Raw genomic sequence first — 17,031 nt, forward strand, 5'->3', positions numbered from 1 at the left:
ACACATAGAAGACAAGTCATTCTGAGGAAATATGCATAGTTTCATGACTATACAACACTATATGGATGATTGAAAATTAAAAAACTATCATACATCTGATGTCACTCTGTCCCTCTGTCACTGTGTGTGTGTGTGTGTGTGTGTGTTTGTGTGTGTGTTAAGTGAATTAGGTGTGAAACTATCAGGGAGCATTTAGTCTCCATCGCCAACATTTTACAGAACTGACACTTTCCTGGAGTCTCAGAATTACAATGTGTCAGGTTCTGAGAGATCAAAGATTCCAAAAAATTATTTAATTAGAATACCATGAAGTATTGTGAAATACTATATATTAAGACTTTATATATAGGCTTTATGAACAGATTAGAGTGACTTGTGAAGGACCAGAACCACCTCCTCTTGTTCGATGGTTTGAGGAATATATCTTCCAGAATCCGGGATTAAGATTTAGGAGCTCATTTTTATTCCACCTCCTTTCCTGAAAGTCTGTCTTGCAGAATTGACTAAAAATTAATCTTCACATTAATTCCTAATTATTTTGCAATTTTTTTTGTCAGTTCTTCTTGACCTGTTTTTTTTTCTTCTTCTTCTTTTCGGACCTCATGACCCAGTCAGCATTTTTGTACAATGGTCAAGTCTTAACTTATCCATTTCTGTATTGCATTTGTGTTTGATATTTCTCATGGGTATTTCATAATTTTCGACTTTGAGTAAAACAGTTTGAGTTAAAACTCTTTTTTAGCGCATTTCATCTGTAAAAGAAAACATGCCTAATAATTCTGCACATGAATATAAGGAGTTTTTCTCTTCCAGCTTTCCTGGACTATTGCATAGCACTCATAAATGATTAAATAAAAAATAATGGTAGTTATTAAGATTGATATGGTTTGGAATTGGTAAAATGTGCTTGGAAAAAAAATCACAATAAAACAATGTTTTAATGTTTAAGTTTGGAATATTAACTGACATGAATGAATGCTATATAAATATTGTTCATGTTAACATAATGTTTATAAATGAAATCTTATTGTAAAGTGTTACTAAAGTTATATATATATATTTATTGTTCTGTGAATGTGATTTTAAAGTCTAGATGATTCGGATTAACCCTTTAACTGCCATATCCTTTAAAACCTCACTGCCAGAGGGATATTGTGAATGCATGTGCCCGCTGGGCACAGTTTACCTGATGCAACCGGGGTGGCGATGGCATTGGTGGCTTGAGCCCGCCATCGCTGCTTGCAGCTATATTTATTCTTCTTCTTCTTCTTCTTCTTCTTCTCCCGAATGAATCGCATTTTTGAGGGCTTTAACATGCTCAAAAAGTCATGAAACTTTGCACACTCGTCAAACCTGGTGAAAATTTTCGTCTGATATAGGATTCAGAAGAGGGTGTGGCAAAATGGCTCGACAGCGCCACCTATACCAAGAAAATCAACAGCCTTCCAGCTATGTTTCACGTACATGCACGAAAATTGGCACACATATGTAACACACCAATACCTACAAAAAAGACTCTTGGAGCGAAATTCTAAACCCAACAGGAAGTCGGTTATTTTTAATATTATGAGCATATTTTGTGTAATTTTGGTCATTTCCATGTGTTGTATTTTAACGAACTCCTCCTAGAGAGTTCTTCAAATCAACACCAAATTTGGTATGCCTAATCTAAAGGCCTTTGCGATGTTAAATTGCGAAGATCCTGACTTTTCGTTGAAGGGCGTGTCCGTGGCGGCCTGGCGAATTTCGATGATTCGCCATGAAAAATGAAGTTGCTATAACTCACACATACAATGACCAATCTGCCCCAAACTTCACATGTTTGATGAGACTCCGAACCTGAACAGATTGACATGCCCATATTCAGTTATAGTCATAGCGCCACCTATTGGCAACAGGAAGTGACATATTTTACGCTGCGACGAACTACTCCTAGAAATTTTATGACATCAATGTCTTTTTTGTGGTCAGTCTAATCTAAAGGCCTGTGCGATGTTCAGTTGTGAAGATCTTGAGTTTTCGTTAAAAGGCTTGTTCATGGCGCCGCGACGAAGTTCAATGTCTCGCCATGCGAATAAAAGATGTTATAACTCAGGCATAAGATGTCCGATCTTCCCCAAACTTCACATGTGTGATAAGAGTCCTGGCCTGAACAGATCTTCAGGCCAATATTCCATCAGGTGTGGCAGAATGGCTCTATAGCGCCACCTATACACTTTCAACGGAGTGCGCCTCGAGCTATGTTTCACGTACATGTACAAAAATTGGTACACACATGTAACACTCCAATACCTACAAAAAAGTCTCTTGGTACGAAATCCGGATCCCAACAGGAAGTCGGTTATTTTGAATTTTCCCTTCAAAATTTCTGTTGTTTTTGCCATTTTCAGGGGTTGTACTTTAACGAACTCCTCCTAGACATTTATTCAGATCAACACCAAACTTGGTCAGTGTAATCTAAAGGCCTTTGCGATGTTAAATTGCGAAGATCTTGAGTTTTCGTTGAAGGGCGTGTCCGTGGCGGCCTGGCGAATTTCGATGATTCGCCATGAAAAATGAAGTTGCTATAACTCACACATACAATGTCCAATCTGCCCCAAACTTCACATGTTTGATGAGATTCCGAACCTGAACAGATTGACATGCCCATATTCAGTTATAGTCATAGCGCCACCTATTGGCAACAGGAAGTGACATATTTTACGCTGCGACGAACTACTCCTAGAAATTTTATGACATCAGTGTCTTTTTTGTGGTCAGTCTAATCTAAAGGCCTGTGCGATGTTCAGTTGTGAAGATTTTGAGTTTTCGTTAAAAGGCTTGTTCATGGCGCCGCGACGAATTTCGATGTCTCGCCATGGGAATAAAAGATGTTATAACTCAGGCATAAAATGTCCGATCTTCCCCAAACTTCACATATGTGATAAGAGTCCTGACCTGAACAGATCTGCAGGCCAATATTCCACCGGGTGTGGCAGAATGGCTCTATAGCGCCACCTATACACTTTCAACGGAGTGCGCCTCGAGCTATGTTTCACGTACATGTACAAAAATTGGTACACACATGTAACGCACCAATACCTACAAAAAAGTCTCTTGGTACGAAATCCGGATCCCAACAGGAAGTCGGTTATTTTGAATTTTCCCTTCAAAATTGGCATTGTTTTTGCCATTTTCAGGGGTTGTACTTTAACGAACTCCTCCTAGAGATTTATTCAGATCAACACCAAACTTGGTCAGTGTAATCTAAAGCCCTTTGCGATAATAAATTGTGAAGGACTTGAGGTTTCGTTAAAGGGCGGGTCCATGGCGGCCTGACAAATTTCGATGTTTCGCCATGAAAAAGGAAGTTGCTGTAACTCAGACATACAATGTCCAATCTGCCCCAAACTTCACATGTTGGATAAGACTCTTGACCTGAACAGATCTACATGCCAATATTCAGTTATAGTCATAGCGCCACCTATTGGCAACAGGAAGTTACATATTTTACACTGCGACAAACTACTCCTATAATTTTTTTGAGATTAACATATATTTTGTGGTCAGTCTAATCTAAAGGCCTGTGCAATGTTAACTTTTGAAGATCTTGAGTTTTTGTTAAAGGGCGTTTCCATGGCGCCATGACAAAATTTGATGTCTTGCCACAGCAAGAGAAGTTGTTGTAACTCAAGCATAAAATGTTCAATCTTCCCCAAACTTCACTTGTTTGATAAGAGTCCTGGCCTGAACACATCTGAAGGCCAATATTCCATTATAATGATAGCGCCACCTGCTGGCAACGGTAAGATTGGCACATATATGGGATATACTTTGATATATTCCACTTATATTTAGGACATTAAATGCATATTTCTCAACGTTCACCTTTTTACTAAAGCCACACGATGGCGGTGAGCCCGGGTGCGAGGGCCCGTTCATCGCTGCTTGCAGCTTTAATTTGATTTATATCTGCCTCTTTACATCCATGTTAAACTTTGTGAACCATATATTTGCCATATACGATGACTTTGAAATAGAAAATGTTCATTTTATGATTAAAAAGTTGCTTCTCTTTGTGTTAGTCTGTGTAATATAATGTAATTTCTGACATTAAATATAACAAACATGTACATTGGCATTATATTGACTGTTTTCCGTCCTGCTTTCTATAGATTTTGATATTTGTCATTTTAAGGTCAAAATCTCGTATCGGTCGACCACTACTATACTTACAACCCAAGACCCAGTTTTTTCTTGCTAATCTGCATTTCATAGCTTTTTGTCCCTTTTTTATTATGCTAATAAAGCCTATTTGAAAGGCATAAACATGTATGAGTCTAATCTCTATTAAGCCAGGTGTTGTTGGTGAATGTGTCTCCATCATTAGAGGAGTAATTACTGAGCTGAGAGCTGGACTGGCAGCTTGTTGACTTGCTCTCTTGAGATTTATGCACTGGACTACATTTCCCATGGTTCTTGCAGCATGCTTGTCATCTTTAATGTTGCTTTCATATCATGTTGGGATGATCGGATGGCATCATCACAGTGTCTTAATTTCACAGAGGGAAAAATCAGGAATGTGAAGAGTCACGATTAAAACGTGCTGAAATTGGTGTTGTTGTGTCTTTTTGAATTTGAATAGAAGAGCATTTTATTTCAAATCCTTATGACCGGTCACAAAAGGAGGCAGATAGTTTATCACTTTCATTGAAAAAGTGCAGTGTGACCATTTATCTAAATATCTATTTTTGTGTTCCATGGATGAAGGAAACCAATGAAGGTTTGTAACAACATGGGGGTGAGTAAATGATGACAAAACTATTAATTTAAAGTACACTGCTGTTCAAAGTTTGAAGTCAGTAAGATTAAAAAAAAAAATATTCAACAAGAATGCATAAATTGCATTAATGTTTTATTTATAGTATATAATCTATTTAAAATAGGCTATATTTATTTAAATGCTCTCCTTTTTAATTTTATATTCATTACCGAAATATGTATTATTGCTTCCACAAAAATATTATGCAGCAAAACATGTTTACCATTGATAATGATAAGAAATCTTTCTTGAGCAGCAAATGCCACTGAAGACTAGGGTTATGATGGTGAGGAAATTTTCCCACCAGTCAACATATGACAACACTGCTAATAGCAGTATCACCTTGGGGGTGGGCGTTCCCTCTTTTCCTTGCTTTCCTTAACTTTTAAGTAGCTTGTAAAAGTGGCATGCACATTTTACTTTCACTTTCAAATAGTGACAATTCGGCATAAAGCAATTGTTAGTTTGAATTTTCTCACTTTTCCTCGCTTGTCTTTTAAATGGCTTAAAAGCACCATGCGCATTTTACTTTCACTTTCGAATTAGCGGCAATTCATTTTTAAGTGCTTAAATGCAACAACAAAATACAACATCAAATTCACTTTAGCCCATATATAACTTTTATTAACAAAACAAATAAAAATACACCATGCTATAGGGCAGGCTATGCCTAATATAAAATAACAAACAACTTACATAAAGTTTAAATAGGTATACAAAACTGGAAATAAGTAAACGTATAATAACCAAATAAATAAAAAAACGTTGAACGTTTATTAGCAAACCAAATTAGAAAGCATGGAGGCACAGCATACACCTTGATGGCAAATAAAATTAATAAATTACATAAAGTTTAAATAAAGTAAAAATCAGCAAACACTGTGGAACTAATTAAATAAAAAACACATCTTTAAAAAAACTTCCACAATCACCTTAGATAAATGGCAAAATTCAACAAGCTTTTCAAAATCCAAAATATTGCCAAACAGGTGCTTTTGCATTTTGTTTTCAAAACTAAATCATACGCCATCGTCTTGTTTGTCTCACCTCACTCTTCATGTCCATCAGCTTGACTCACTCTCCTCACTAGAGAAATGAAGTCTGATCTGTGATGCGATCATTTGACATGCTGCATTGAGTAGCCGCGATCAGTTTCTAATTGTAGTGTGTTATTTTGCTCAACTAAATTATTTCTATTATCATAAAATATCAAAATGACAGTGGGGGTCAGTGCCGTGGTAGTCAAGTGACATAAACCAGCGTTACGGCTCTACACCAGTAGGCATCAACTATCATGGCAAGCCTAATCAAGACAGTAATGGTTGCTAAAACTTCAGCCTTGCATCACAGAAATGAATTACTATATTTTACTAGATATTTTTTTAATATATTCAAATAGATGACCATTTTTTTATACTTTACAATAATTTTAGTTTTTACTGTATTTTTGATCTAATAATTGCAGCCGTGGTGAGACTTATTTCAAATGTCATACTGGCCCCTGACTTTTGAACGGTACTGTATATTGTTGAACAACACAAGTGTGTTGGTGTGTGTTTATACAGGGCTTTGTGTACACTAATGTGTGTACTTAGGGTGGGATCCAGTGAGTTACCGCACCTTTTGTAACCCTGTATTTTTTTTTATTAAAGCAGCTCAGCAGTTTACATCTTGCTCTTGGGTTTTCACACCAACCTTCAGACTCAAACATATTCAAACTCAAACACTTACTAACAACTGCCTGACAATGATAGCAGTAAGAGGGAGAGGGGAGTTTTTTAAATTAGTGCTGCTAGACATTTCTGGCCCATGCTGTCCTTTTCCTCAGGAGAGAAACTGAAGTTGAACTTTCAAAGATCATGGAGTTTGTGTGTGTGCGCGTGTTTGTGTGTCCCTGTAAACAGTTCTCGCATGAGAAATTTAAATTAATTTAGCTCCACATCTTCCTGGTGAGTCAGACACTTAATGGAACAAGAACCTCAGTTACACAAACGAAACATAAACGTGTGTAGTTCAGCTTAAAGCAAATTTTCGTGCTGTGACATTACAAATAATTTGTCACCTGTATATGACACAGATGTTTAACCGATGGCAGGCACATTTCTAAGTGTAAATGATGGTGTGAAAAACAGCTTTTGATGGATCTGATTATGTAGGCTGGCCTGTCAGACATGGTGTATCAGACTATGTTAGACAAACAGACAACAGAATATAGGAAAGCAAGTCATGTCCACACACACACTGGAATGCATATTTTCTGTCCTTCCTATTTGTCACTCACTACTGGTTTCGAAGAAACCTGCAACAAAGATAAGATGACATATATGCAGTAACTGCTACATATTAACCCAGACCATGCACACAGACAGTGCTGGGTGTTGGATATGACCCATAAATCAGTGCTTCAAAAAGGAAATTAAAGTTGTCCACAGATCCAAGCCAGTACAATGCTTCAGTCTTGATGGGGCTTCCAGCAAAGACAACTGAACATGAATGAAATTGTTACAGATCAGAGCTGGCACTTTATAAGAATACAAATTGGTATTCCACAATGTTCCTTTACAGCAATAATTGTGGGTAACACTTTAGAATAAGGTTCCATTAGTTAATGTTAGTTATGTATTAATTAACATGAACTAACAATGAATAATACATTTACTACTGTATTTCTTCATCTTCGTTAATGTTAGTTAATGAAAATACAGTTATTCATTGTTAGTTCATGGTAATTCACAGTGCATTAACTAATGTTAACAAGCACAACTTTCGATTTAAATAATGCATTAGTAAATGTTGAAATTAACATGAACTAAGACTTATAAATGCTGTAAAAGGATTGTTCTTGCTTAGTTCATGTTAACGAAAGTAGTTAACTAACATTAACTAATGGAACCTTATTCTAAAGTGTTACCTAATTGTGAAATGTTCTTTAGGGAAATAACCACTAGATATGATATACAAACTTTTATGTTTAACATAAAATCAACAAAGGATGGAACCTTTTTAACCCAGTCAACTCAATGGTTTTGATTGTCTCGACTGTATTCAACTATTTAAAGGGGTCCTATTATGCTCTTGATTGTTTTTGGGGTGTACTTGAACATGCTCTCATGCTTGGTGGTTCAAAAAACTAATTATTTTTCACATAATGTACATTATTACAATACCTTTCTCCCCAGCCTGGCACAAATGGCTCAATTAGTTCTGGGCTTGATGAAGGCCCCAGCTTCTGAAAAATGAAATGTGATGTGATTGGCTTGTTATCCCAGTGTATTGTGATTGGCCAACAGCCAATACTGGTGTTTCAGTATTGCCTGTACAGCAGCACTTATTCTTCGTCATCGTTGTCGTCTTGTGTGATGCACTCACCCACGACCTCACCCCTCCCCACCCCCCAACAATTCTAATTTCCATAGTCAGGAATTATTTTAATAATATTCAAATGGGCCGATTTGTGGCATCACAAAACCTGGAATACAATGCTTTAGTCCAAATGAGCCATTCGTTGTAGAGCTGAAAAGGTATTTAAAAAAATAATACAAATATCTCCCTTTGGAGTGGACTTTGAGAGTTGTAAATCTTTTTTTTTTTTTTATGCCTAACCTTACACACTACACAATGACTAAAATTCAAAAAGTGAAAAAGCATAATAACACCCCTTTAATCTTACGGGAATATCAAAATAATGACATACGTAAGCTAATTTTATAATAATTATAATAATGACTGTTAACAATATTCAAATAATCCTAATAATATTATAATAATGTAATATACATTATTAATTGTAACAATATCAGCTAAACCTATGTACGTTCTTGCTGACATACATTAGATAAAAGTTAAAATAAACAAATAATTAAATTGGTTTGTAATAGTTTGTAATTATCATATTAACATAACTAAACACATTGATAATGATCTTGTTTAAATTAAAAGCACTAATTTCACATGGACATTTTTCAGGTAGCCATTTTATAGCATGACCTTTCTTCTGGATTTTATCAAATTACAAAAAAGAAAAAAGAAAAAACAAATAGCATTGCTGGAAGAGAATGTAATATGTTTTCTTATACATTTGCTGAATCATTCATTGCTTATAACTGAACTTGTAAGAAAGAATTTCTTTATTTTACAGAACAGAACAATACCCATTCATGTATTTTTATTTTATTAAACTATACTGTTTCATTATTTAATAGACTTCAAGCTCTGTTATCTACCCTATTTGTGGAAAGTGTGTGCTATTAATTCAAAGGTTATAGCTTCAGTCCCCAGTATGACTGATGTACGGTGATTACTGTCCTGTTCTCTCACTCTTGTGCTCTCGAGCGAGACACTTCACCCCAGATTGCCGCTGGCAGACTGCCACTGCAATTAATGTATTGTCACTTTAGATAAAAACCTAAATGGTGACTTGTTAGCCGCATCGGTTTGGCTGGGCTTTCATACAGACATCTGGACTGTCAGTCTATTCACAAAGCAGATAATAAAGATCATCATAATCCATAATACAGTTTGAAATAATGAACCACATAAAAAGTGCTTAATTGTGCCTCTGAATTATTCTTATATATATAATTTTGGATTTGTATACATTTACTCTATGTGATCCATTTCATTTAGATATTAATTATGGTTTTAAAGGTTTGAATATTTTTTCCCTTCTGAAGTTATTTGCTAGTAAAAGGATTTTTATTTTATTTTATTTTTTGAATTAAAAGAGTAGTAATAGGTTTTTATTATCATTTTCGACCATCTCGCTCTGACCTTTTGGTTTCAATCTAACCTTTTTTTCTACTGGGACTTGGGAGCATAATTTTTCCTAATATTTATTTAACTCTTTTGACTTCAACTAGGTCATAAGGTGAATCAGAATTCACCAGTTATACATTAAGTATGAGACCCAAAATACCCTGATTGATCACTGATGGTTTTTATATGGATGTTATGCTTGCAGGCATTCAGCAGGTGAAAAGGTTATCAATGCACTGACCAATAGGATCACAAGTGTCAAGAGATGAATGTCATTGTCTGAAGATCCGGGCAGATGACCTTTTTGGGGATGTGAAGATAAACTGAAGCAATCCTTCATTCTGACTGAGGATTCCAGCTACATTCATGAAGCATAATTGTTAGTGGTTTGTTGCCAGTTTGATTGGCTGAGTCTTCCTGGAGCTCTGTGAGCAGTTCTTTAAATGGTCATGGCGAAGACAACCGATTCCCTAAATCTGTCCTTCCTCCTGGAGCACGAAAGGCAGATGATCCTCAGTGTTCTCCAGAAAGATGAGAAACTCCGCAAGCGAGAGGAGAAACGCATCAGGTAGCGTCTTCAGTGCACATCATTTCATCACAAGCAGTCATTTTCTTTAAATGTCTGTGCATATATATATACACACACACACACTTTTGCAAAAGTAGCTACTGTGCAAGAAAAGTAGCTAAATACATTTAATAATTTATAATGGAATTGCACAAGAAATTAGGGTTTATGAATGAATGAATTGTTCATGAAAAAAATTAAGGGTGCATCAAAATTGGTAAGAAATTATAGTAAATATAACAAAAACAGAAAAAACGTGAAGACTACCATAAGTAATTTATATAAATGATTTCAATAAATATTAGATATTAACAACAAAATATTCAGGTTAAAATGTAGTGACTCAAATCCATGACTCTTCTTTTATGAATTTACAAGGCATCCGAATAAACCAATTCACTAGAATGAATCTGTACATACTGTATGTCAGAGAAAGTGACATAAAAATCACTATGTGGCATTGAAAATGTCTTTTTGAAATGGATGAACTGTGTTCAAAGCAGCAGACCTGCTGTAGTTAATTTATAGGGTGAATACATTTAGTTACTCCCCAACAGTGATGCCAGGTGTCCCTCAACAGGAAACTGAAAAATGAGCTTCTAGAACTGAAGCGAGCCGGGCGGCGTAGTTCAGCCGATCAGCGTGAGTGTGCTGTATGTCTTCGTGCTCTGGGTCTCATCTTGCAGAGGGGTAATGTGTGCACTAACTGTCATCGGCGCGTCTGCAACTTCTGCACTGCTACACCTCCAGACAGCAACTGCAGATGCACTGTGTGTGCGAAGACCGCGTGAGTCACACACAGCATCCATACACACTCTGCTCTGTAATGGTGAATAGATAGTAGACACCATGAAATTGTCAACAGTTCATAGGTGAACCAATTAGGCTGTGATTGGCACTTCTATAATTGGTCCTTACACAGTGTTGTCTGTGTGTGACTGGCTGATTTAGGGAGCTGAAGGTGGTTACAGGAGAATGGTTTCTGGAAGAGAGATCCAAGAGGTTCCAACAAGCCAGCATTACCAGCAGTGATGCAGTCAAACAGTCCATCCTCAGCAGTCCTTCAGGTGAGACCAAATCAGAGTTTGTGCCAACACTCAACACAGACATCCATCACACAGTGCCTGTAAATGAAAGTGAAGTGACATTCAGCCAAGTATGGTGACCCATACTCAGAATTTGTGCTCTGCATTTAACCCATCCGAAATGCACACACACACACTGTGAGCACACACCCGGAGCAGTGGGCAGCCATTTATGCTGCGGCACCCGGGGAGCAGTTGGGGGTTCGATGCCTTGCTCAAGGGCACCTAAGTCGTGGTATTGAAGGTGGAGAGAGAGCTGTTCGTGCACTACCCCCACCCACAATTCCGTCCGGCCTGAGACTAGAACTCACAACCCTTCGATTGGGAGTCCAACCCTCTAACCATTAGGCCACGACTTTCCACGACTTCCGTAAATGCTGCCATACACACTGTCAGCACTGTTATTCTTCTCCAGGCTCTTTTTAATGATTTGAATCAGAATAGTTAAATGTTTCAGTATATACAAAAAATATATTAATGTTATCTTTGCATGTCCAGTTTGACAGCAGCTTTGACTATAAAAAGCAGAATTCCGATCAGGTTTTGCATTGATTAATGGTCATTTATAGTGAATAATATTTTATAAAATAATAGAAAAATTATTTTTGACGGCTGAAATCATTGATTGATTAATTGATGAATTAGTGCTTCTCCAATGATGTGATTTACTCACCCTCAGGCTATCCAAGAGCTTTGCTTTGTTGAGTTTATTTCTCTATTAGAACAGATTTAGAGAAATGAAGCATTACATCTCATTCTCACCAATGTATCCTCTGCAGTGAATGGGTGCCATCAAAATGAGTGTCCGAACAGTTGATAAAAGCATCACAATAATCCACATGTACTCCTAAAATGTTTTTATAAACAAATCCATCAGGATATTTTTAACCATATTGTTTTCTCTATTTTGTTTCTCTGTTTTTGTTTTGACAATTGTTAGATGGAACTCCCACAGTGAAATTGCTTTTTAGCTTAAATTGCTTTGATATGCTTCTCGTTTTATTATGAATATCTGTATTTGTTTATGAAGATGGAGACTCGGCTCACAGATCATCAGAGATGGAGAGATCGTCTACGCCACAGCCTGAGAGATCAGCTACGCCCCAATCCCAGAAAAGCACAGGGAAGAACAGGAAAGGGTGAGGGGCATCATTTATAGTCCATTCAGTTGGCTATGCTTGAAATCACTTACTGTGATACGGTTCTTGCTGTTAATAGTGTTTGTGTTTTATGCTTTCTTCTTATGCCTGGAACATTTGCTTAAATGTAACACTATAAACGCTGTATCCCATAATGCAATGCACTCAACCATTTACAATATGACGAATGAGCCAAGAGTAATAAAATCCATGATTTTGAACATGCTGTATGATTAGTGAGAACAATAGAGCCTCCGGCTGCTAGAAATGAATCCTGTTGCATACTGTTTCACATATTAATTTGGAAAAATGGTAGGCAGTAAGCTAGTATTTCGTTCTGTGCCAGCATGTGTCTGCTCATTAAGGCTGTCTGTGTTTTAGGAAGAGATCGGTTGCAGTGGAATCATCAGGGTTACCAACAGTACCCAATAACATGAGAGCACAAATGGTGAAAACACCGACTCAGACGGAGACAAGAAACAGGGTAACACATGATCGCACAATTGCATTCCTGTATACAGATTTGCATGCATGACAGGAAAGCAGTGTTTAGTGTCTGTGTGTGTGCACGTGTTTATTCAGCCGGATGGGGCAGAGAGCGTGTCTAGTATACAAAGCAGTGACAGCGTTCCTGAAAAGATGGCGGATGGGCGGAGACAAATGGATTCTAGCACACCCTCTATTGCCGTATCCAGAGCCTCCCTCTCATCAGGTATCACCATGGAAACAAGTTCCTGCCAGTGACACTAGTAATGACATTTGCCCTTAAAACTGTCCTTACATCAGTTCACTGTAATATTAAAAACTTTAAAAAGTCTGAGGTCACACTGAAAATGTGTGCTTCCTAATCTGATTTAAACATGGGAATAAACAGATACATCATGCTAAACAGAAATACAGTATATTTAGAAGAAATGGAGTAAACAACAAAAAATGTCTTTGAATTTTTAAACCTATACTTTAAAAAAGAAAGAAAAAAATAGAGAAATATCTATGAGTAGAACTATTAAGATTCTGAGCTATTGCTCTATTAAGGTTTTGCACTTTAGGTCAGTAACAAAATTATATTTTTTTACAACAGTGATTCTCAACCATCTTGACTCTTACATCCTCCCATTGTCCACAACAATGTTTAAAGACCCCATTATATTTTGTGTTGTTTTTTACTCCCACAAGATAAAATATTTTAGAGCCTGTCATAACTAAATACATGTATATTTATAAAAATACCTGTGGAGTTACACTATTTTATTAATTTACATAACTTCTACAGGTCTTGTGATAACACTTTTTCACACTAATTAGGCTGCCTCATTTATCCAAGTTTTTCAATATAGTAAGATCCATATTCTTTCAAAGAACATCTTTAAAATAAAGATAAGAACATCTTTAAAATAAAAATAAGTAAACAAAATGAATAAAAAACATATTGTACTTTTTCTATACAGGTCTCAGAATTTGGACATCACTGTGTGTCTTTAGAAGTATTATGAAATATAAAATAGGCAGAAATGTGGTTAATCACAGCATCTTCCTCTCTTCACAGATCGCAGTCGCTCTGAGTTGGACCTCAGTAATCCTGGTGAGGGGCTCAGTGAAGACCTTCTGATTAGTCGATGTCACTCAGTTCCAGGCCTGAACGATGTGGTAGCTTTCAGACACAGTCTCAATCTCACTTGGAATAATTTTTTTCTTGTGTGCAGGATATGATTTCCAGACAAGGAGTTAAAATAAGAGACAGCCTTCTGTAATGAGATTTTTTTTCTGATTTCATATCACAGAGTGAAGTGATGGTGTAAAGGAAATCAGTGCTGTTTTCGATGTAATATTCGCTAAAGGAAGTGTTTGTGCTTTAGGACTCGGATGAGGACATTGATGCGGTGTTATCAGCACACTACAAAACCAACCGGAGCATCTGCAGCGCGCAATCAATGGTATAATGATTTGCACAGCAACACACACACACAAACACCATAATCACAGGTGCTTTGCTGCAATTTGTGATGGCTGGCTTTGTGCAGATGTCTGACTGAAACAACATATAGCCTACTCATTCTTCTTTCTGTGTTATGCTTGTGTGTGCTCTATGTTTAGACTTATTTGTGTGCCTTATGGCAGGTGAACCAGAAATCCAAATCTTTACCTCCTTTTTTTGATGTTAATGTACACCATATGCTTTAAAACTTGTTCCAGCTCATGCCTTGTGGATATTAGCATTTCCTCCTTCTGGTAAAATATCCAGTTACATGAGATCGCTTAATTTGTTGACTCACCTGGCAGACCCACACATGAATTTTTATCACCCAATCTCATATACACACAGAACACACATTAACTACTGAAAGTGCATCATCATATTTCTCTGTTCTTGGCCACACACACTGCTGCAGGTGGTTCATTAAGATACAACAAAGAGAGATAATTCAGGCAAACAAGAAGACAAGTGGTCTCTTTCAAAACAGCTGACATAACTCGTAGCTCATGCAGTCTCTAATAGCTAGATGAGTCAGATGTGAAGGGTGCAGAATGAAGAGGGAACACAAGAAAAAAGCAAAACAACTAGCAACTACAAAGTCGCATTTTCACGGAATAAATATTCTGCCATTATTTACTCACCCTCATGTCATTCGAAACCTGCATGACGTTCTTTTGTTGAACACAAAAGATGACGTTTTGAAGAATGTTAATGCAGCTCTTTGACATACTGTGAGAGTGAATTATGACAGGGGTGGTCAAGATCCACATAATGACAAAGCACCTTAAATGTAAATGTGATATGATCCAAACAACTCTTGAGATATATTCCAAATAAAATACATTTCAATGAACTAAAATATATTATGCAATATTTCCCTACTGAAAAATAAATATACTAAAATGTATTTTAAATACATTAATTTCATGCTAAATTTATGTACTTAATAAAAATACCCTGCAATTGTACTTTTAGTATACAAAACTGTTATACTTCAAGTCTAATTTTGTACTTAATGCACTTGAATTGTGCAAAAGTAGTGCTGAAGTCCAACTAAAGATACACTGAAGTAGGCCTTTATTTGATTGTGTTGGAACTATTGCAGGTATACTTTAGGTACACTTTAAATATCTTGTATTTAAAGACTGATAAAAAAAATAAAATACAATCCTTATCAATAGAGACGATATAACACTCTTTAGACTTAATACTGTATTAAGAAATGTGCATTGTACACAAATAGTACCCAAATAAAGTTTAATTATAATTTTTAAATCAGTAAGTCTGGAGCGTGTGTGTAGTTGTAGTAGTGTAGTTGAGTGCTGTAGTTGTACGCATTTATTGCAACTACATTTCGTCATTTTTCATCACAAACAGACTAATGAATAACTTGACACAACTCTGTGGAGACCAGCTGTTCCTAAAGTGAAAGGGGGGCCCACAGAATAATTTGCTATAGCTTAGTGTATTTTAAAGACTGTAAAGTCACTTTTTATCATGATACATGCTGTGATTTATTCCAAAGTGATTTATATGATGCATTTAACATCAAATAGAAAAATAATTTAAAAGCAGATTTTTTTTAAAAGCAGACACTACGTCCATGTTTTCATACAGTCTATGACTTAACCCATCGGTAGTTTTTTACCATGTGAACTAGAATAGGCTACTTGCCTAAATGTTGTTCTAAAGGCTTATTAATTCTTTTTTTTTTTTCAAAACACGCAAAAAATGTCAGCTCTTGCACGTTCTGAATGTTATAGGCATATATACCCGAGCCAAGTTATTATTCTTTCCATTTTGTCTTAGTGTTTAAAATATTTATTCTGAAACAAATAAATTAATTAATTATAAACCGACTTACTGGGCGGCAGGTTATGGGCTGCTTACAGTGTTTTTTGTCATTTTTGGAGGCGTTCAGCTCCAGTTACCATTTGATGTTACTATATGGAATGGAGTAGTGATGCGTAAATGTTTTTTTTTTTTTTTTACGTAACACTGAAACAGAAATTAACATCTTCATTTAGTTGAAAAATGAAAACCGAAAAATGTTTGGGTAATTCAGCTTGAGTAACTGAACTCTATGTCTGTATGCTGTAAATTAAACCATAGAAATGTATTCAACAGTTGAGTGGCCTCATTTCAGCCGAACAAATTTGAAAACACCTTTTTCTTTTGTAGCTTATCCATATTGTGTGGATCAGATAGACACAGAAATGGTTAAAACACATCTTCTGAGAAGTGCTGATTAAACACCACTGTTTGAAATCATTTTTCGCTGTTTGAATATTTTCAGTTCTAAATATCAGTGCATCACTAGAAAAAAGCCATATGAATGTTTTGCCAAAACACTCCCTTTCTGGAAGAAAAAAGGTCAGATGGGTTTGAAATTACTTAAGGTTGAGTAAATACACAGTGTTCATTTTTGGACTGTGACATCTACAAATAATCAAATGTGAAAAAAGCTCCTTCCTGACTCCAGCAATCTGTCTCCTGTCATATTATCAATGTTTTCCTTATTCTACCTTTCTGCTCTCTGTTTTTTCCTGCTATCAATCTTCTCGTCTCTCTTTCTCTCTCATGTCTTATTCTAGTCTTCTACACCTGCCTCGGAGAGAAAGTGGGGTTTCCTTAATGTACCTGACTCAGACGCTGACACTGTGAGTGTTGGGTGTGTGTTTGAGTGCAGATGTGTGTCTGTCTGTTGG

At 36.3% G+C, this 17,031-nt stretch overlaps 1 protein-coding gene across 2 annotated transcripts in view; it reads left to right on the forward strand.

Annotated features, from left to right (window-relative positions):
- sytl5 (synaptotagmin-like 5) overlaps positions 1-17,031 on the forward strand; it is a 30,337-nt gene that overhangs the window by 6,944 nt on the left and 6,362 nt on the right. The window contains exons 2-10 of one of the 2 annotated variants that reach the window (XM_052566377.1): positions 9,762-10,124; positions 10,705-10,911; positions 11,076-11,191; positions 12,240-12,348; positions 12,730-12,832; positions 12,931-13,060; positions 13,895-13,995; positions 14,205-14,282; positions 16,918-16,983. In XM_052566377.1, coding sequence (XP_052422337.1) covers positions 10,000-10,124; positions 10,705-10,911; positions 11,076-11,191; positions 12,240-12,348; positions 12,730-12,832; positions 12,931-13,060; positions 13,895-13,995; positions 14,205-14,282; positions 16,918-16,983 — 1,035 coding nt within the window. In that variant the 5' untranslated portion in view covers positions 9,762-9,999. The remainder of the gene's footprint in view (positions 1-9,761; positions 10,125-10,704; positions 10,912-11,075; positions 11,192-12,239; positions 12,349-12,729; positions 12,833-12,930; positions 13,061-13,894; positions 13,996-14,204; positions 14,283-16,917; positions 16,984-17,031) is intronic. The other variant, XM_052566378.1, reaches the window with a different exon arrangement.

Source organism: Carassius gibelio, chromosome B9, assembly GCF_023724105.1.
Source record: "Carassius gibelio isolate Cgi1373 ecotype wild population from Czech Republic chromosome B9, carGib1.2-hapl.c, whole genome shotgun sequence".
NCBI lineage: Eukaryota > Metazoa > Chordata > Actinopteri > Cypriniformes > Cyprinidae > Carassius > Carassius gibelio.